General features: G+C 43.4%; 1 protein-coding gene across 1 annotated transcript in view; it reads right to left on the bottom strand.

The window, feature by feature from the left end:
• The window catches only part of Syt9 (synaptotagmin 9), a 162736-nt gene that overhangs the window by 23521 nt on the left and 117632 nt on the right, over positions 1-21583 (bottom strand). Inside the window, exons 5-6 of the mRNA XM_028768054.1 lie at positions 20784-20955; positions 18476-18605 (exon numbers count right to left, since the gene is read on the bottom strand). Of these exons, the coding sequence (XP_028623887.1) occupies positions 18476-18605; positions 20784-20955 (302 nt within the window). The remainder of the gene's footprint in view (positions 1-18475; positions 18606-20783; positions 20956-21583) is intronic.

The raw sequence follows: 21583 nt of genomic DNA, 5'->3' as shown, positions 1-21583 counted from the left end.
GGACAGGTCTTGCTAGGGAAGGTTGGGCAGGTCTTGCTAGGGAAGGAGATGGTGCTTTTAATGGTGTCTCAGAGGCAATTCATCTTTAGGGTTAGGCCTCTTTTGTACACATCATTTCAGTAATGAGCATATGTATGGCCATGAAATGTAAGTGGAAAGACTGAAAAGGGTCTGAGGAGATTTACTCTTGTTTCCTAAGTGAGAGCTACAAGAAGTAAAGTTTTACCATTTCCTTTGGACTAAAGTCTGATGTCACTTGTTTGAAGATGAAACAAAGGAAAGATGTCCAGCATCTTGGCATCATCTTTAGCTGATGGATCTCCAATCCTCCCTCTAGACCCTATGGTCAGATAACACATATTTTCTTTGCTGAATCTGTTGAGTTGTAGAATTTTTGATGTTTACATCAAATGTAACCCAATATCTCATAGCAAAGCCAAGTTGAGGACTTGTCAGATACTGTCTCAACAAAATAAGACGGCCAGGAAGTATGTTCTCATGACTAGATGGGTCTCTGAAATAGGGCGATGGTTAGCTTTGGGAGCCTCACTCTTCACTGGATACTCCCTTTTGGATAATTTCTGCTCAGCTCCACACTTTGGCTTTTCACGTTCTCAACCTCAGATGCACAGCTTTCTAGGAAGGCACTGCCCATTCATACACTTGTGATTCTAAGTGGTCTGCCCACCTGCCAGTGATGTCGAAGAGGCTATAACACTACCCTGGGACATTCTGCTAAAGTCTGTGAAGGATGCATTCATCTACATTTCAAACAGCCGAGTTTTCTATCTTATCTCTTGTGATTTACTGGATACTTCTTGTTTTAATATTCTTTTTCCTCCACATCCAACTTATTGGCATACATATCAAATAGTATCACAGGTTATTTGATTCTGTTGGCTCCCTACCTTCTGATTTTAATCCCTACCTTCGGGTTTTAATATTGATGAAGTTAGCTAACCAGTATTTGACAAATACATGTCTGGTGGAATCTTCCACCAGAAGGAAAGCTTCTGTCCATGATTGTGTTATTTTTATATTATGTTATTGACTGTGTGTATACATGTGTGTGCCTACAGCCTTGTAGGTACCACTGGTATTTAAGCAGGCAAGTCAGCAGACCACTTAGAAGCACATGCATATGAATGGGCAGTGCATTTCTGGATGATATGTTTCTTGGATAGAAAATGATTCCTTTAGTTGTCTGAAAGACAAGATATTGGGAGAAGCTTTGGGATCAGAATTCCAACAGCATAGGAAATAATCCCAAGACTCAACAGATGAGACTTCATGAAATTCAGGATTTTGCACAGTACAATATCAGCAGCATGAATGGAACAGAAGAGACTTTTACCAGTTATTCTTCAGACAGGGAACTAATATCCAAAATTTATAGAGAACTACAGAACTCAATTCCAAACAATACCACCTGCCAAGCAACATGTTAACCATTGAAAAGGGCAGTTCTCAAAAGAAACACTAATAGCCACAAACCATCATCTCTGATTACTGCTCAGCCCTCCAGAGTGTCAAATGACAACACGTGGAGAGAGAGAGAATACCACCTGTCTCATGAATTCATCATTTTCTCAACGTAAGCTAAGCAAACCCAACCCAACCCAGATCTGCCTCTGAAAACACATTCATGCTCACTCCTGTGGTTTTTCTGTGTCTAGGAGAAGCAGTGAGTTTGACCAGTTTTAGCAGACGGCATCACATCTAATTTAACAGCAGGAAGGCATCTTGCTCTGGGACCTCTGGGTTCACACAGTTAGTTTGCCTCTCTGTCACTCTTTCCCTTTTCTATCCCCTCTCTCTTCATTGCCACCCTTTTTGTAGCTAGGGTAGATCCTGGAACTCCTAATCCTCCTCCCTCTACCCCTTGAGTATTGGGATTACAGGCATTTGTCACCATGCCCTGATGCTTTATATAGTACTGAAGAGAAACCCAGGGCTTTGTACAGGAGGCAAGCACTCTACAAACTGAGCTACATGCCCAGCCCCCACACAGTTTCTTCATGCATCACAAATCTCTCATCTGCTGCTTTTGCAGACAGTCTAGCTTTCTTCCAATGGGATGGATCTCATCTCTGCTTGTGTTATTTTTTTTTTCTAGTATCTTTTGGACTCAAATCACCACCATTGAAAGCTTCATTTTCAGCACAGCTAGATTGCAAAATCCTATGTATAAACAAGTGTCCAGAGCAAACATTTGTAAATCCTTGGCTTCTGGACATGCCCAAAGCCACACTAGTTCTGGTGAATGCTTGGGTTGCAAGTACTACAGGTTCATTCATGAATGTTTAATACACATTTGGATGGGCTTGCCTGAGATGATTTAAATACTCATGAATAATAATGACAGTGGATTCTTATTGAAGTTCCATAGAAGGAACCATGATGAGGAATGGGTGTAGGAATTTCCTTTGCCATCCAGGATAACCCCCAGGACCTTAGCAGCAGAGCCTCTACAGTGTTTTAAACTCGTTTCTGGATTAATAAAACTAAGATCTTAGTTCATTGCTTCTCTGCCCTCCTTTCACCACTTAGATTCTTTATCTTCTAGCTTACATACCTCATTAGAGGTCTGCCATGCTTACTATTTATCTTTCTCATGGCCCATAAAGCCTTCTCAATTTTCTCTAGAAAATCTGATGATTTCTGGTTCTGCTGATGTCTCATTGGCCATGTTCATGAAATACTCATGTCACAATAAAACACATTTGTCACAATGTGTATCAGATGGTGTCATCAGTCATAGGGAAGCCTACAGAGTGGCTGCTGGAAACATGGCCCCTTCTTCTGTGACCGGGCATATTTGTTTCATAAGCCTTAGTGTTTAGGATGCCTCTTCAACAGGCAAAATGAGGCCTGGCCATGTGCAGGTGAGCCTGAGCAGATACTGTGTGTCACATGATCCAGCGTTGATTTGTCTCTCCTTCTCTATGTACTAACCCCTCATTCACATACCCCTCCATTCTTGAGCTTGCAGTTTCTCTTCTCAGTGTCAAGCTTGTCTGACTTGATGTTTTGTGACGGCAGTTCCTGTGGCAGGGTGTGAACTCTACTCCCTAGAAACGCTTCCCTAGGGGCCTCTGCAGGTATGGCCCAGTGCTCCTGAGCAGTGCTCCTGAGCCTGCCTCCTTGGATGTATAGAGAACGTGAGAATAGACTGGGTGCTCTCCTCTACCAGTCTACCTGGACTCCCATACAGACTCCTCAGCCTCCTTTTCTGGTTTCTCAGAATGTTAACATTTATATTTTAAACTAGATAGAGTTCTCACTCCATCAAGAAACTACTGGATTGAGTTATTTTTCCTTTTCTTCTATGTTGTACACAAGTCTGCATGCCTTTACTGGTCAGAATAAATCCAATCTATGTACTTTCTTCCATTCTTTGCTGGTATTTTGTTCTCTCTGGTGTTTTGTTTCTTCAGATAGATATCTTTTCTGAGTGTCTTGGGGGTTGTCTGACTGCAACTAAGAGGCACAAAACCCAAAACAATTCCCCCATCAAAAGAAACAAAAAACCATAAAGCACTGACTGCTTTATGAGTGGTGAAGGCTGTCTCTTGCATCAGCACTGGGCCTTTAGAGTTTTAGAACAAATGTTCAAAGCTTGCCCACAGCTGGACTTGCTGAGCATGAATGCATGTGTGGGCCTTGAACTGGACCTGGGAGGAGACGGGTTACCAGGAAAAAGCTTCTATGTTGAGAGCTGATGCTGAAATCCGAGATGAAGTCTGAACAAAAACGTGACATCTAAGAGTCAGAGTGGGATGTGGGAGGTGTGGGGGTGACAGTGCACGTGAGGTCTGATCTGAGGAGTGCAGTTTCCAGTGCAGAGCAATGCTCAGGAGAGAGATGGGTCATTGTAGATAATCTAGAGCAAGTGGATGAGCGAGTAAGAGCGGGGTCTAGAGCAGCAGTTCTCCACCTTCCTAACGCTAAAGCCCTTTAATACAGCTTCTCATGCTGTGGTGACTCCCAACCATAAAATTATTTCGTTGCTACTTCATAATTATAATTTTGCTACTGTTACAAATCATAATGTAAATAAATGAAATGCAGAATATCAGATAAGTGACCTCCAGTGGGATCTTGACCTACAGGTTGAGAACTGCTGGTCCAGAGGCTGGCAAAAGGCCCAGTAGGGCCAAAGTAGGAAAGTGGCCCTTTTAAGGCTGGAGAGAACAGGGCAGAGCTGCTTCCATAACACTTGAGTATGTAGGACTTATACAGCGAAAACCCAGGTAACCAGGAAGCCCTGGGGGACAGGAGGCAGGTAGTGTCCTTGTTCTGGTAGTTGGGGTTCGGGGGCTAGGGGGAGTCCTGAGTGGGTACTGGATAATGTTGGGTTCTTTGTTCCTGGGTTGAAAGCAGCCGATCATGGAGTAACACATATGCCATGGAGGCAAGATGGCAGCATGATGAGCCTGTTAGTGGGGGTGGGGCATCCAGTACACACTCAGAAGAAGTGGGCAGAATTTCTAGGTAGAGCCTCAGAGCAGGTATTCCCTCTTTCTCCCATTTCAACCCACTCTCCCTCTCATTGGCCTTTTCTGTCTGTCTGTCTGTCTGCCTACCTATTTATTTTCCTTTCTTTTTTTCCTTTTAAAAATTTATTTTATTGGATATTTTATTTATTTACATTTCAAATGTTATCTTCTGTCCCGGTTTCCCCTCTGGAAACTCCCTATCCCATCCTCCCTCCCCCTGCTTCTATGAGGGTGCTCACCCACCCACCCACTCCTGCCTTCCTGCCCTGGTATTCCCCTACACTGGGGCATCGAGCCTTCCTTTTCTTACTCTATATAATATTCACATTTCTTGCTTTGGGGAGGGAAAATCCATTCCACCTCCATGATCCTTCATCTTTTCAAGCTATTAGGCTATCTCTGCCTTCCTCCTTTCCATCAAGACACCTGAAGGAGCCATCTATAGCCATGGACTCCACCTCCTTACCTTCCAATCCCGCCCTCTTTGTCTCCTTTCTCGCCAATCAGGATGCCTCTAGATATTGTCACTCCCTTGAAACTGCTTTCTTCAATAAAAGGCAACCACAAAACCTCATGAAGTCAGTCCAGCCTGTGTTCAGAATGACAGGCAACTTAGAGACAGCACATGATATTGAGGAATAATTGTATGTATATGTGTAGGTACACACGTGTGTACATGTATAGAAATGTTTACACCCACAGAAATACACATGCATGTGGAGGCAACAAGACAACCTCAGGTGTTGTCTGACAGCCACCTCCCACTATTTTGTCTCTCATTTGCCTTGGAACTCACCAATTAGGCTAGGCTGGCTGACCAGACAGGAATCTACCTGTCTCCATTTCCCCAGCACTGGGATTTTAAGCACACAGCACTTCTGGGTGTTTAAATGGGTTCTGGGGACCAAACACAGTCCTTGTCCTTTCAGGGGAAACTCTTTTTTTTTTTTTTTGGTTTTTCGAGACAGGGAAGGGGAAACTCTTGATTAAGTTATTTCCCTACTCCATGGGACAATTTAAAAAATATTATCAAATTGAGATAGAAATTTATTTGAGCAGCTGTCAGGCCTTTAATTTGTGTGGCCTGCTGTGTACAGTGCTATTAATGAGTTCTCGTATCTTTCCCTGGACCCTGATCTTCCAGCAACTACTTGTCTTGTCTGCCTATGATCCCGAGACTTGCTAACGCTCTTCCAGAATTTTGTTCTCCTCCACACTCTTGTCCTCATCAGGGAGGGGTGGCAAGATCTGGACCTTTCCAGTCTGAACTGAGGTCCCTTCTCTTCACATTAAGGCCACAGTTGAGTCTAGAGTCATCTAACAGGGATACACAGGTCATCCAACTGCAATCTCAGTTCAGGAAAAGCTTTTCGGCCAAGTGCTGCCCTTTCTGATATGCTCTTTGCCAAGGGGTTTGGGAGCCTAATTAGTCTTTGGTTAGCAGATTATTGGCACATTTTCATTAAAAAAAATTAGTGAATCAGCCTGCCACTGTCCAGTGCACTGTGTGTGAGCACTCATTTACCCTTGTGTCCATGTAGGAAGGTGATGATTAAAATCTAATCATCATTTTGAATTCAATGTGTCTTTGAGAGGGGCATCTTCTTGTAGGTAGTAAGTAAAACACACCAGACTTCCCCAATCTTCCTCTTCTCCTATCAGTGGCTTCCCATTTTTTCTGTCCTTTATTCCAGGCCCCCTTTTCTGCCACTGGTAAATAGTAGGACCATCCATCTGTTCAACATAGTGAGCTGGCTTTCACCCCAAACCCTGTCTGTCTTTCCATGTGATATTAGGTTATAACCCGTCTGAGTCGACTCCCCTCTCCAGAGCCGTCTACTTCTGCCTTCAGCTTTAGCACATGCATCCTGACCACTGATGTCATCTGTCTCCACCCTCCTGCCCAGCTCATCCAGATGGTCAGCACGGTCTCTTTAAAATATCAACTCAAGCATGCTGCCGTTCATCTTAAAGTCATTCCAAAGTTCTGAGAGAAAGGGCATCCCCACATCCCCTTTCTGGTATTATCCATGGTCCCCCCACACACACACCACTGAGTTCATCAGCTCATCAGTTCATCCCCGGTGCTGGTTCATCCCTTTACTGTTCTGTGCCTTTGAATGTACAGCTCTCTCCTTTCCCTCCTCTTCTTTATTCAATGGGAAAATTATTACCCATTTCCAAGAGCTTGCTCAAACAGGCTCACATGTGTCTGGAGGCATGGGAACTCTCCCCTGTGCTCCCTTACACACCGTGAAAACACCAATCACATAATTGGTTGCATTACACTGGAACAGTTTACTGTCCATCTTCCTGGCCAGCCTCATGAAAGCTGGCACTTAGTCTTCACCCCTGTAGCTCCAGCACTCAATATGGGACCTGGCCCCCAGTAGGAGTGAAGGAGACACGAGGAGAGAGTGCTTTTATAGCAGGTGGGACTTACCTCCAACACAAATTGTCACTTCTTCCTTCTCTGGTTTTACAACTTGTTTCTTCAATGACCAATACAAGTTGGTATCTCTATGCTGCTTAGCATCTAATCCAGCCCCACAGGAAAGGCTATATATTTGTGGTAAAATAACTTACTTGTGCACAGTTCTGGTGTGTGTGTGTGTGTGTGTGTGTGTGTATCAAAATCTTGCTATTAGCCAAGGCTGGCTCAGTCTCCTAAGGAAAGAGACTATAGGCACATAGTACCATGCCTGGCTCAAATGTGTTTCCTGAATCAGAGGCAAGCATACTGAGGAAAAAACATACCTCGCTCTAGTTCGGGTGTGATGGGGAACTTGTTTCAATATTGTGCTGCAGCTTACATTTCAGACACCGATATCTTTGTGAACCACTGAGAACCCCAAAAGTGGGTAGGAAAGGGGAGGATGAGAGGAAGGAAGAGGAGGAAGAAGAGTTAGGGGAAAAAAAAAAGAGTGCAACTTGGAGTAACTCCTCAAAGTTGTCCTCATCTGAGTGCCTTGCAATGACACTAACATTATTATTAATAATAATAATAATGGAAGATTAGCTGTTGAGACACGGGATATAGCTAAGTTGGCAAAGCACCCACCTAGCTGGCATGTGCAAGGCCCAAAGTTTGAGCTCTGTCACCACAGAAAAATAAAAATCTTAAGCTGTGTGTGTCTGTGTCTGTGTGTATGCACACAGACACAGACACACACACAGAGACACAGACAGACAGACAGACAGACACACACACACACACCTCTCAACAATCTCAGCATTCAGGAGGCTGAAGCTGGGGGATCCTGGGTCCATGGTCAATCTGAGAGCCACTGTCTTTAAAAAACCAGTGGGTGGAAGGAGAAGAAAATCAAGATTTTCTGGGCTGAAAAAGGAAAGCCACTTGCCAGGCATATTTTATTGCCAGGGGCTCTGTCAGTCCCTTTCCTATGTGCACCATCTAATCACAACATGCGTTTACAGCTGGCACTAATTCTCCTGCTGACAGGGAGGGAGCCGATCCTCAGAGAGATCAGGTAACCTGCTTAAGCTCTGCAGCTGTAAGTGGCAGAGCTGGTATGAGACCTTCTTTGCTAGACACCAGTGACAGAGCATACCGGGATGTTTAATTGGGCCATGGATTTCTCTCTGATTAAATGATTTTGCTTTCTCAATTTCTTGTTGCTCCAGTCACAGTGTGCTTGCATGAATCTTTTTGACACATTCACATTTCAAATTAGACTTTAGGAGCGAGTTCAAAGGAAACCTGAACAGTTAATGGCTGGTTCATGAGAGGGGGCATTTCTTCAGTGGCATATCCACTGGCAAGACCCCCATGCTCCTGTAATCGGACCTAATAAAACTCACTGAGTCATGTAAAAAAGACAATCAAAGTAGGAAGGGGACTGCTTGGGAAGAGACAGGATTAATAGCAGGATGGGACATGAGATGGGGGAGAGGGTGAATATGATCAAAATACATTATGTACATGTCTGAAAATAAAACAGAAAGCCACATTATTATATAATTAATATATGTTAATACAAACTTAAGTAATTCCATCCTTGTGGCTGGTTGCTGCTCTAGCACTTGTCAGTCTTCCAAGTTTATTCTCTCCTCGATTTCTTCAGTCACATGGAAGGACTTTTATGTAACAACCCCCACCCCACCCCAATAACTACCCAGCAAGCAAATCCTATTTAGCTTCATAAAACCTAAAAGCAGAAGCCATATGTTGTTCTCTGAGAATGGAGGGGGTTACAGTTAGAGTGAGCTCGGTGCTTAACTTCTCATTCTTTCTAGAATGGGACTGAGTGCAGCCTGGAATTCGGTCCAGATCTATTGTTTATAAGCTGGCTTCCACATTACCCTATCTTATGAAATGCTTCTCTGTAGAGCTTACAGTTCTACCACTCTCTGTCTCTTCTGAGTGTCCTACTTCCCCTAAACCATATTATAACCATGTAACAAAACAATGGCTGTAGCTTCTTCACCACAGCTTATGACATCCTTAGCCAGTCTCTTAACTGGATTATAGTGATTCTGTCAGGCGGGGTGGGCCCCAGTTCTAATCAGAAAGCAGTTGGTTACCACCATCATAGACTTGCCACTATTACAGCACTGAGCATCCCTTGCCTGGAAGGTCAATAGTGCTGCACTCTGTCACAGCTGAGTAAGAGTGGTGATGACTTTCCTCCTTTAGCACTGTATTGAGAGCTCAGCACTATTTCTAGGCCTGACTTTGTTCATCTTTTTCTACTGAGGTGACTCACACTTAGCAGAGCACTGATCTGGGCACTCATGGATTCAGATACAATCTATAATGATGAGAAGGCTATTTATCTGTGCTTGAGGGCTTGAGAGAATCATTGGCTTCAAACAGTAAGAGGAATATCGTCTGGACTGAGCAGTCCTCAAAACCTCCTGTGTGATTCAAAACTCCTTTCTTCCCTATTCTTCCCTCTCTTACTTCTCAAGGAGCTCATCTGACAGCAGCAACTGGAGCTGAGAGTGATTTTCCTGCAATAAGGAGAAGTTTCTCAAGGTCTTTGCTATTAACTCTTTTATGCTTACTGCTATGTGGAGGAAGCAAAAAGGCTGGAGCTGATGTGAATGGTTCGAGTGCCCTATTCAAACAGAGGACAGTGCTGTGTCTGATTTCCCCTTGTTACACTGAGACTGCAGAGCTTCACTCAGTTTTGACTTCCTTCTCGTTCCTGGTGAGATTTCTATCTAGGTAAACCTATTCTCACATATGTTAGTTTAATGCTTGAAAAGTAACAAATGGTGCACCTTTTGTAAATAGTAACATAAGAGCCATTGACTCTAATCCTGGAAGTGGGTATTCTGTAACTTCTATGAATACAGAATTTAAAATGCAGATAAAATTCTATAGCCTTGACTATAAACCCAGGTATGATGATGTCACCCTGCAGGCCCAAGGAGGAAAGAGAGGGCCTGCTGTCCTGTGGCTTTAAGGCCTGGGATATAATCTTCCATAGCTAAGTGGCCTTGGTTGGCAACTCATTCCTAGACTTTGTGTCCTGAAGAGAGAAGCACTCCCACACAGTTCAGTTCCCTGATAGGCCAGGCTCCTATAGATGAGATTCTACTCTAGGTCTTAAAGTTTGCAGTTAAAAGATCTTCTGTCCTTTTCTGGAATGTCAATTTCAGTACCCTTGCAGAAAAGCTTCTAGAGACATGACACAAACAGACGATGCTCCATATCATACTGATGAATTCTGGATGTCTGTGTATCCAGGGGAATTCCTGTCTTCTCTTGGCAAGCAGGTATTACTTGGCTCAAGCCAGCCCTGTTTCTTAATGTGACTCTGAACACAAATAGTAAGGAGGGTCTCTTGGATTTTGGGCTTAAAGTACCTTAAACTACATCATCTATAAGCTAAAAAATTTACCACTCACAGTTCTGGATATCTGAAGTCTAAGATCAAGGCTCCAGTGTTTTGGTGTTTGGTTAGGGCTAACTAGCTCTAAGCCTTGATAGGCCATGCCCTTCTTGCTGTGCACTTATGTAGTAGGCTTCCTTTATAAGGCCCCAGTTCTAACCATGGGGCAGAGAACCCTCACTTGATCATTTCCCCACCTTTTAATACTACCTCTTTGGGGATCTGATTTTAACAAGATTTTCTTCTTTCTTTAAAAAAAAAAAAACAAAACCACCACCACTACCAACAACAACAACAAAAAAAATCAAACATTAAGACCATCACAGAGATAAAATGTAGACAAGGCCCAGAGAAAAACACAAACAGATGTGGATTTCTTTGGATCCAAATTTCCATGTCCCCTGCAGAGACTTCATTAAGCATTAATAACAGGAAGAAAAATCCAGAATGTTTATATTTTACAATTTGTAGTCAGTCTTAATCTTTTTGGATGGCATTTACTTGCTTGATTGGTTTTATGACCTTTCTCTACTGAACTGTCAGTCTGAACATTTATTTATCAATATTAAAGTACCTTAGCAGGTGCCACCCAGATCCTCAGCCACACAGAACACAACCACGTTTCCTGTCTCAAACAGAATGCTTGTTTTGGACAGTTGGAGTATAATGCATCATTGCACAGCAGGTGCCTAAAAGTTGAGATTGCTTTATATAATTGCCAGCAATTTATAAAGTTTTCCTTGGTTTGGGGAAAATCCTCCATTAAGATTTTCACTTATAAATGCTATCACGTATCATGCCCTGAATTTTACTTAAAATGGGTGAAAAGATGTGATCTTACCACTCCTGATTGCCAACTTCCAACACAGTGAGATTTGTTACTTATTACTTAAAAATAAAGTGGCAGGAGTAAAAGGTAAAGTAACTAAAGCTATTAATGTTAAACGTGATTTTCGATTTTTAATTACATTTATTTAGCGCACACTCGTGTACAATGACACTCGCATGTGTGAGGTGTACAGCATGGGCATGCACTGCAGCATGCATGTAGAAATGAGAAGATAATTGCAGGGGTTTAGTTCTCTCCTTCTGTGGCCTGGGTCCCAGGGATTAAACTCAGGCCATCAAACTTGGTATCAAGTTTGGAGAAGAATGGGTACATGACCAAGCTGAGAAGCTGCCCTTGATGGGGAACTTTCTGTAGGCCCTTCAGCTCCATATATGAGATGAAATCCCCCTGGAAAGTCCCAGGCAAGGGACAGTCCCTAGGATAATTAGTAGGTTAGCATCTGCAAGTGGCTCTTTCAGGAGCATCATAAATCAATGATTTATTTCATCTGTGAAGAAAGAATCAGCCCATCCCATGTGTTAGCGAATTCCCTGTGAATGCCATTCTGGAGATGGGGGGAGTGAAGGTACAAGTCCATTCTCATCCACCTTCTGTGTTGTAACTATTGGAGCACACCCCCAATGGATAGAAGGTGCCACAGCAAGGTGATCTGGGAGGGAGAGGGCTGTGAAGACACAGTTAACTTTCTACTCAGCAGAAATGTTAATGTCACCACACTGTTGTCATCTTTTCTGTCAACAATGGTTATTTTGAGTACTTCGGTGCTTTGTATGATTCCAGTCTCTACAGACCTTTGAGGAAGTTCTGTATTTTGTATCTTTTCTGAAAATGAGAAAATACTTAGTGTCCTCTCTTTCTGTACAGATAGTCTAATGTAGGAAGAAAGAGTTTCTTGTGAAAGTCTCAATTTTCTTGACTTTGTTAACCACATCCTTCCTGCAGCTGGAAACACAACGCTTCCCTAACCCTGACTGCTCACTCATCCAAACTGTATTCTGACCACTTAACATCCACTGGAACAGGTTCTAACAGGTGAGTTGCTGGTTTCCTATCCCGACCACATAGCACCACTTTGTATTCACTGCAGTCAGTTCAGCTCAGGGGCTCCCTCCCTAAGTGCTCATGGACACACTGCTTTGCTATATCCCAGCATCAAAAAAAACAGTTCAAGAAATTTCAAAAGCAGGTACTTCCTACTATCCCCCCAAAATCCCACATTTTTTCTCTTCTTTTATTTCCACAGATGGTACATCAAGTCATGCTGTTGTATCAAAGTGGTACTGAAATATTTTCCTGGTGAGAAAAGTCAACTTAAGTGCTAACGTCCTTGTCATTTCCCAAATAGTTCTCATTCTCACTTAGGGTACTCCTGCTGGCCTCTGAGACGTCTGTGTGTTACCTCTCTCTTATGAAAGCAGGTACCAAGTACTTTAGGACCCAGTCAACCACATCAGCTCAACCGGAGTCTTGTGCTTTACTAAAGACTCTCAGTTCTGAATACTACCTTAGTTGTACTCAAAATCTAAAGCCACGGTGATTGGCTAATAAACGGGAAGGACGGAGTAAATGATTTCACTTCTAAATGGAGAAGTAATCCAAAGCTTGGAACGACTAAGAAGGACCAGCTCCATTTGAACACATGCTAGAGTCACTGATTTTACAACTTGCCCTCTTCTACTTTGGGTTCCACTGAATGGAGATTCTGCATCTTCTGCAGGAAATGAACCCAGTTGGTTCCAGTATACATTTCTTTTGTTTACTCCTTCCCAAACTCATGAGATATTAACTATCTATGTAAACAGGGTTGGGTCTTTCAATATCTATGCATCATGTCCCGTGCACTGAATTAATACAAACTGAAGGCAGGTAACACAGTCAACAATCAGTCTCTCAGAAAAAAATCATAGAAATGGGTCCTGTTGAGAGAGAAGAAACACTTCTAATCTCTAAACATTTCCTTTACATGTTCAGAGGGCACCTTGACATCTGGGACATAATCTAAAGGCAGGGAAGACTCGTACTATGTTAGAAAGGGAGTTTCTAGAGAGTCTATGGCAAAGGCCCATGAGGACACACAGTGACCCATCAGAATGTGGGATACACAAGAATCCTAGGAATTTTATAGAGCACTAGTTAGATACTAGCTGTGGAGCTGCATTTCTCATAGATTATCTTTGCGTCTGCAGTGAAGCCACACCAAGTCCCAGAAGGAGAAAGCCTGGGAGCAGGAAGAAGTGATTCTGGTTTACCCCAAGTTTCAAATCCTATGATCAAATAGACTGAAGCAGGAACTAAGTGCAAAAGTGGCCCCTGGCCTAACATGAGCCACAGGAACAGGCCAGTGGGCAGTAACTGGACGGGTCTGTGATGGCACCCAGCCTCCCATAGCTCCATGTACCCTTTCCATTTACATCCTTTCTTGAAAACTGCCTCCATTGCCTGCCTCTGCAGTAAAGAACAACTTGCCCAGAGTATTTAGGTCACTTGTAACTTTGGGAAGTAGCCATGATCACTCTATTGAGTTTCCCTGTCTTACTCGCACCTTTCTCAAGAGCCTTACACTGTTGATGGAATGGACTACCAATTTCCTTTCTTTGACTCAGCCTGGGAAATCAGATGTTTTCTCCTGGGAATGTGTAGATTCAAGACTCCAAGTGGGCTCTGTTGAGTACTAGACAGAAACTATCTAGAAATGTTTTAAAAAGTATACTGATGCATGACTCTGTAACTGATGTTTGATTTAGGTTTACAGCATTAAATTTATAGCTTTACTGAGTCACAGGTGACTCTGCTCATTACAGTATGTCCTGTGCTATTGGACTGTCATGGAGAAAGGGTGTAGCAGGGTTAATCAGGTGACCTCAGCAGTCAGCCATGCTGGTGTAAAGCCTTTCTGGCCTGATCACATGTCTGAACAAAGGCTAGGCATCAGAAGAAGATGAATCCACACTGAGCATCCTAGTATAGGACTGATTAAGTGTGTGTGTGTGTGTGTGTGTGTGTGTGTGTATGTTTTAATTCTATAAAGGGGGTTATTATTACATTCTATGAATCCAGATAAGAACTTTACCACTAAACCATATATTCTTAGTAGATTATCTGTCATTATCATCTCAGAAAAGTAAAGCATGATTTAACCAAATGGTATCTACTTCTGGGTTCCCATAATTCCAAGCCTTAATTCAGACATTGCATAGCACTTCATGGAAAGCTATGCATAACCTGGAACTATTGCCTGCTAATCTCCTGAGGCTTGGAATGCAGGAGGGTGAGGAAGGTGTGAGGACATGACCAGATCAACACCATCTTATCTTGGATGCACAGAGGAAGACGCTGTGATAAGAAAGACCTCAGCACTCTGGTCTCCTGCAGTCCTACAGAAGGGATATTCTTACCTCCAAGTCACAGGAAAATTGCTCTGGGAGAGCTTACATGGCTTTCTGAGCTAATGACATTATGAAGAGTAAAGAAAATGGCACCCGTTGACCTTTGGGTATGCAGTGAAGCCATGCCAAGTCCCAGAGAGAGAAACGAGTTTTTTAATTCATTGGTTCTGAAGACTCCATCCGCTACCTACCCTGGCAATGTCAGGGTATGTTTGCTATAACCCTGAGTCGATGGCCAGGTCTCTGCAGGAATAAGGGTTCATTTATAACTTAGTCCATTGGTTCCTAGAGGAATGGTGTCTGCCAGGCCAACCTCCTTTCACACTAAATCCGAATTCATGCCAATTATTATTCACTCTGCCATGTGCTACACACACACACACACACACACACACACACACACACAAACAAACATATATATGTATATGCTTATACACACAGACATGCATGTGCATCAAGAAACCAAGGATTCAGCAGTTTGCCTTTTTTTTTTTTATTATCTAAGAGAGCATAATAGCAGGTTAAGTTTACAATTGAATTAAAGGGGGAAAGGGGTAGACCTTAAATCTATATACTTGAGTTGGGTGCTGTAGACTATGCCTTTAATTCCAGCACTTGGGAAGCAGGGGCAGGCAGATTTGGGAGTTCAAGGCCAGCCTGGTCTACAGAGAAATTTCTAGGATAGCCAGGGATACACAGACAAACCATGTCTCCAAAAACAAGACAAAAAAAATTCTGTATGCCCATGTCTAGCTAAGTGCTGAGTAAGCCACTCTTCTAACCTGAGATGATGCTGACTAGGGTTCCTAGCTGTTGCCATGAAAACCAACATGGGTGTCATTTCCTTATGCTACAGAGTTCTATAAGGACACAGAGAGACCCATCAGAATGTAGGACATACAATAATGAAAACTTTACTGAGCACTGGTTAGGTGCCAGCCATGGAGTGGCATTTCTCACAGACGATCTATCATAGACTTGATGATCTACGCTGGGGATATAGCTCAGTCATAGGGTGCTTGTTCAGGAATAAAATTACCTAGGTTCCATCCCCAGCACAGTGTAAAATGGGTGTGGTGGGAAATACCTATAGTCTTAATACCTATGAGATGCAAGGGATTTAGAAGTTCAAGTTCATTCTCCACTATATAACAAGCTTAAGGCTAGCCTTGGCTACATGAAACCCCATCTCAACTCACCCACCCCCTTAAAAACTATAATCTTTACAACTGCCCATGAGAGACAGGCAGTTATGACAACTTGACAAAGCAAAGGTGAAGAACAGTCAACAAGCAAATGGCTGCCCAGCATGTGAATCTAGGTCCCCCCAACTCCAGCACAGTTACTTCCCAGCACTGCCTGTGACCGCCTCCATCCAGAGTGGCTAGCAAAGCACGGTCCACCTCCCACCTTCTTTAATCTCATCTGGTACCATTGCCCTAATTTTGCCAGCTGCATGTTTATTTTTAAAAGGGAAGGCAGCATTTTCCCCTCTGGAGATGGAGCTATAGTTCAGGACATGACTTCAAAAACCAGGCAAGAGGCCACAGAGAAGGAGCAGCTTCGCTTGCCTTTCATAGTGGCGACACAGGCATTTCATTTCCCTAGCTCCCTTGCAACCACCGAGACACGGCCATTGTATTAGCTGAAGTAGTTCTAGCCACTGTACAAATGACTCCCAAGTTTCATTACTTTAACCCTCAAGACGTTTATTTCTCACTTATGTAACTGTTGAACACAGACTTGCAAAAAGCTGGGAGCTAAGGGTTTTTAAGGAGCACATCCCAGGGGCCAAAGTTGCACAACTTTCTTCCCTCTGCAGTGGAAGAAGCCTCCACAGAGCTTCCTACCCTTGCTTTGTGATGCTCCCACACCTGCTATGCCACACCCTGCCAAGGGTTCCTGTCTGCCAAGGCCACCGAGAAAGACCTGCTTCTTGGATCAGGGCTCATTCCCCAGCCCCTGTGGACCTTCCTCCTTTCCTGTTACCTGTCACAGGGTTTTGACACTTCTGACCACAAGGAAGAATTTAAAGCAGAAATGACTTCTAAGGGTACAGGAGGTAGATTGCAATAGCTCCCACTGCCACTCACCAGTGGCATCCCTGGGCAGTTTACTAAGCCCACATATGAGGTCCTCTGAGAATTCCGCCAGGAGCTGAGGAAATGAGGCATAGTTTCTCTGGCTCTTTCTCATGTGCTCTCAGGTCTTGAGGTCTCCCTTAGGGATTAATTTTGATTTCAGAAAAGAGAGGTTTGCCTTCTATGGCCCAGAGGCAGAGATATATGCTCAGGGGCCTGCAAATCTGGGGACTCTAGTCTATCACTGAATATAACTAGTGCCTTTCTGTGCCATTCCTTCAAAGGAGGCATCCTCTTGTCCTCAGGCCTGGGTTAGAGTCTCTCTTCCTCTCTAGTTGACTGCATGTTTACTCTACCACACCCACATCATTGTCAAGGGCCAAGGAACTACCCACACTGGACAGTGATCTCTTTTGCTTTCAGGGTGCTGATGCATGGGGAAGCTGCCTACACCGAGAGAACAGAGGAAAAGTTCTCTGCCTGGAACTCACATGCCCTTGGTCAATGACCCTAGCTTGCTTTCTGGGGCTCTCATTCCCAGCAGCTCCAGTAACTTCAATGAGCCCCCACCCCATGTGTCCTGATAGCTGACCCTCTGAGTAACAAAACCTTATGTCTGTGCACTTTAATGACTCACATTCCATTTCATTCTCTCTTTGGCCCGTGAGAGGGTCAGTGGGTTGTCTCCAAGTTTGACAATCTGAGTTCAAGCCCACCAAATGGAAGGAGAAAACCAACTCCCAAAAGTTGTCCTTCAGTCTCCCTTGCATGTGTACCACCAATAGGCAAATACATTTATGTAAAAAGAATCTGTCTTGCAGTACCTATAAGCGCTACAAAGAAAGTGGCCTCTCATTCCCAGGTGTGCTTCATGTGTCTTTGTGGCATGTGGTCCTCAGAAATGTTTCTCAATGAAAATCAGTGCTGAGAGAATGCCCATGAGTCAATAAGCAGAGACAAACTGAAGAATGTATGAGAGGAGAGAGAGGAGTGAATGGAGGAGAGACAGGTGCAGGTGACAGATGATAGTCAGTATTCTTTGCAAATAAAGCCCTACATCTAGTTAGGTACATAATAAAAAGAATGTATTTATTGCCTTCCTTTGAAAGTACACACATCTAAAGTCCTGTGACTACATTGCATAGAAGAATCAGTATCTTGGAAAAACTCAAAGAGAACCCTGAAAGAAGTGCTGTGTGCTCTTCTGACCCTTCGCCTTGTTCCACATTTTTGTGGCATGAAAGATAGGATGGTTTTGAGCTTAGTGGCCACACTGTATAATGAGGTGACTTCTGGGACAGTTAAGCTGAAAGATGAGAGAATTCTAGGCTTCTGTTGACCATGGTACCACACTGTTTTCCTTTGGACTTGCTGTATGTAGGGAAGAGAGAAATTTACTTTCTACAGATTGTTGTTTTGTGCTTTGTTATTTTATGAAATAAACCCGAACCTAGTACTAAGCAACATGAAGACTTCCAGATCAGAACCAGGGGCAGTCCTAAAATTGAGAGTTCCCTTGTCTCAAGCAGATGCCCTCCAAAAGCAAACTCAAAGCTGTAACATGGAGTCAGAGAATATTGATCCTTTAAAAAAAAAAAAAACAATAAAAATGTCCCTGATCCAAATGTCTGAGGCTAGTGGAGAGAATTATCCTGTGCAAGGCACAATAGTCCTTGGAAATGTCACCAGGGACAGTGTTGGTGATAGAAGAGCCTGGCACACTCATGCTGTTAACAACTCTGCATTTCAACAGCAGAACATGTCCTCTACAGAGTGGACCACGTTGGGGAAGTCTTACCTCCATTAGGGAGTGCCAGTGTGCGATGGGCTTCCGGGGGTATGATAGCATCTCACTCCAGTGGTCTCTGCCCAGCCGCTCAGCCTCGTTGCCTACTTGGCACACGCCGATGACCTCATTGTGACCTACACTGTGAAAATGGGTCACAACAGTTTTTTCTTAAAATTTTGGTATGCAGAAGTAAAAGCAGTTCTCAATCTGTGGGTCATGACCCCTTGGGGGGTGTCATATATCAGACATCCTACATATCAGATAATTATATTATGATACATAACAGTAGCAAGATTACAGTTATGATGTAGCAACAACATAATTTTATGGTCGGGGTCACCACCACATGAGGAACTGTATTAAAAAGTTATTAGGAAGGTTGAGGACCGTGTGTGAAAGCAACAACTCAAATGGGTGGAGGAAAATCAGAAGTGGTGGGCTATTTAAAAAAAAAGACTTCTCTAATTTATAACAACAATCCAAACTAAACATCAGAAAGATCTAGAGGGTTCAATACTGTATCTAAGTTTCCTAATACTGGCATGGGCTCATTTGGCCCTGAGAACCTTTGCTCAAAGAACTCCTTGAGTTGAGCTAATGACACTGTTTCTAGTTCTGGAGGCTAAGCTGGCTTCCAGATTTACAGAACAAAAAGGAACCCTTAGGAAGGAGTGATGTATAACCCACTCAAATTCCCACAAGAGGCAACCAAGGATGGTGTGCTAAAGGCCGGTGGGAATGCTTCCTGGGTCTCCTTCCTCCTTGCTTCATTAGAAACTGCTGCCATCATCTTCTGTACATCTTTCTATGCTCAGCTTTGATTCTTTGAGCCAATTTGAGTTTTTAACTGTGACAGACACCCAGCTGCTTTAACTTAGGGCTGAAACTTTCCAAGAGAAGTCTCTGAGTTGTCATTTTACTTTTTCCTTAGGGGGGGAAAATGCCCCTTGCAATAACCAGAAGGACATGGCCCATCCTTGGACTCTTCATGATAACCTCTTTTTCCTCCCAGAAAAGACAAATGGCTTCTATTCTATTTGTGTGGGAAGAAGAAGAGGTGGGAATGGACTGTCTAGGATAGTTAAGTCTGTGTTCATTAAAATCAGATGCACGTAGAGGCCCTGTGCACACTGTCATGGGTTCTTCCAGACCACCATCATGAGTTTACTGATAATTGAATTGATGCAGAGATCACATAATCAGATTTGTTGATGCAGGAACCTTGGTAATAGCTTAGGAAGCGCTGCCCTAACCTTCCAAAGCTGTTGGGCAGCATTGCCTCCTGGGACATGGCACCATGGTGTTGTATGTGTCCAGAGAAGACAGGGCAAGGGCTATGCCCAGCATAAGCTGTCACACTCAGGGGCAACTGTGTCAGAAGACAAGGCATGCTTCATGTTGGGATCTAATGGAAAGCACTGAGGTCACTGAGGCTGCTGTGCTGACATTTCAGAGGTAGATGGAAAATTTTGTAGCTACAAATAATATTTGTAAGATTATATTAGAAGTCAGACTGATTTTTTTCTTTTATAATTGTTCCCAGACCACGTGGGAGGTTTCTAATTAAAAAGAGACTTTGCATTTCAGTCTAATGACTGGTTTAACATGTATAATTCCCTGTTGGTACTTCCTTTGCATATTAAAATGACTGTTTTTCAAATCTGTCCTTTAAATACACAATTGGCTACAATGCAGGCTATAAATATCTCCTCTGTGCTGTATTAATTAAAAAGTCTAGCATCTTATACATTTTAATGTACCCTGTCATCCATACTGATTCTAGCATTTTCAAGAGAACATTTCTGTGTTTGCTTTCAGACTTAAGTGGATGGAAATGATCTTTATTAAACAGTGCAAGAAGGAAAAAAAAAGATCGAAGTTATATATTTAGAAACGTTGGTGGCGTGGCTAAAGTAATCATTCTATGTTTTGGGTAGAATCTTTCTACTAAAGGAGTCAGGACTGCTTAATGAGAACAAGACCTGAGGGACCATAGTTCTCCATAGAGAGATACCAGGAAGCATGCAAAGATGGGAAGGAGGAAAGGTGGCGTGTGGAAGGGTGGAGGAGAAGAAAGATAAGCAATTGGGGAGGGGAGAACTGAGAATATTAGAAGTACTGTAGTAACAACATTCTACACTAAGGTTTGAATGATGTCTCTGTCAGCCTGCTTCCCACATGCTGCCCTTTCAGTCACTACATCCTGGGACCCTAGCTGAGCTCCCTAATATGGTTGCTCATGTGGCTGCTTCCTAATCTGCCCATCCTGCCCCAAGAACAATGAGACTGCACAGACCAAGAGCCCCTGGCACCTCACCGGTCATAGTCCATGACAGCTATGGACAAGTGGATCTGGTCGATGCTCTCAGGAGGGACGTCGAAGACTATGGCTTCATTGTAAACGGGATTAAGCGTGTTCCTCTTGGTGGATGTTTTCCTCTTCTTCAGTCTCCGGCCATCACACATCAGTGACACTTTCACATAGGGATCTGCACAGGCATGAGAACAGGGCATTATGAGGACAAACGGAGACGCTGGGGTGTGTGGCCAGTGGAGGAAGACTCCCCTTCTCTGTCTGGAGACTAGACTTTGAGTATTTTAATTCATGTGATACGTGATGTGGGCAGTGACTACTTAGAACAATTAAGTTATTCATTCAAGAAAAAGCACAGGACACTGTCTCCTCAAAATTCATGAAATTTAAAAATAGGGTGAAAACATCTGTTACCAAATTAGAAAATATACCAACCAGAATTCAGGACCAGCCGGGCTGTGAAAGGAAGAGAATCAGACATCTCTAAGGAGCAGGAGACAAGACTCAGCATCCCAACTCTGAGCTCCTCATGGAAATCTTTGCTAAAGATTGAGCCTCTAAGAAGGGGAATGCTTCTAGTTCTATAAGTTCTGAATTCCTAGAGAATGAGGCAACCTGTGTGCATGGATGGCTTTAAGTACCGGGAACTCCTAGAAATGTGTTTGCAAAGGGAGAAGCTGTTCATTAATCAGGAAGAGAGAGGATGGGACATCGTAGCATAACCAAGGTAGATCTACAGGGGACAAGGCTGGCTGCTTTGTGGAGGGGGCACTTCTGGCTCCATTAGCTTCTCAGTACCATGC

Source organism: Grammomys surdaster, unplaced genomic scaffold (genome assembly GCF_004785775.1).
Source record: "Grammomys surdaster isolate TR1022 unplaced genomic scaffold, NIH_TR_1.0 184, whole genome shotgun sequence".
NCBI lineage: Eukaryota > Metazoa > Chordata > Mammalia > Rodentia > Muridae > Grammomys > Grammomys surdaster.
This window is presented reverse-complemented; position numbering and strand designations above follow the sequence as displayed.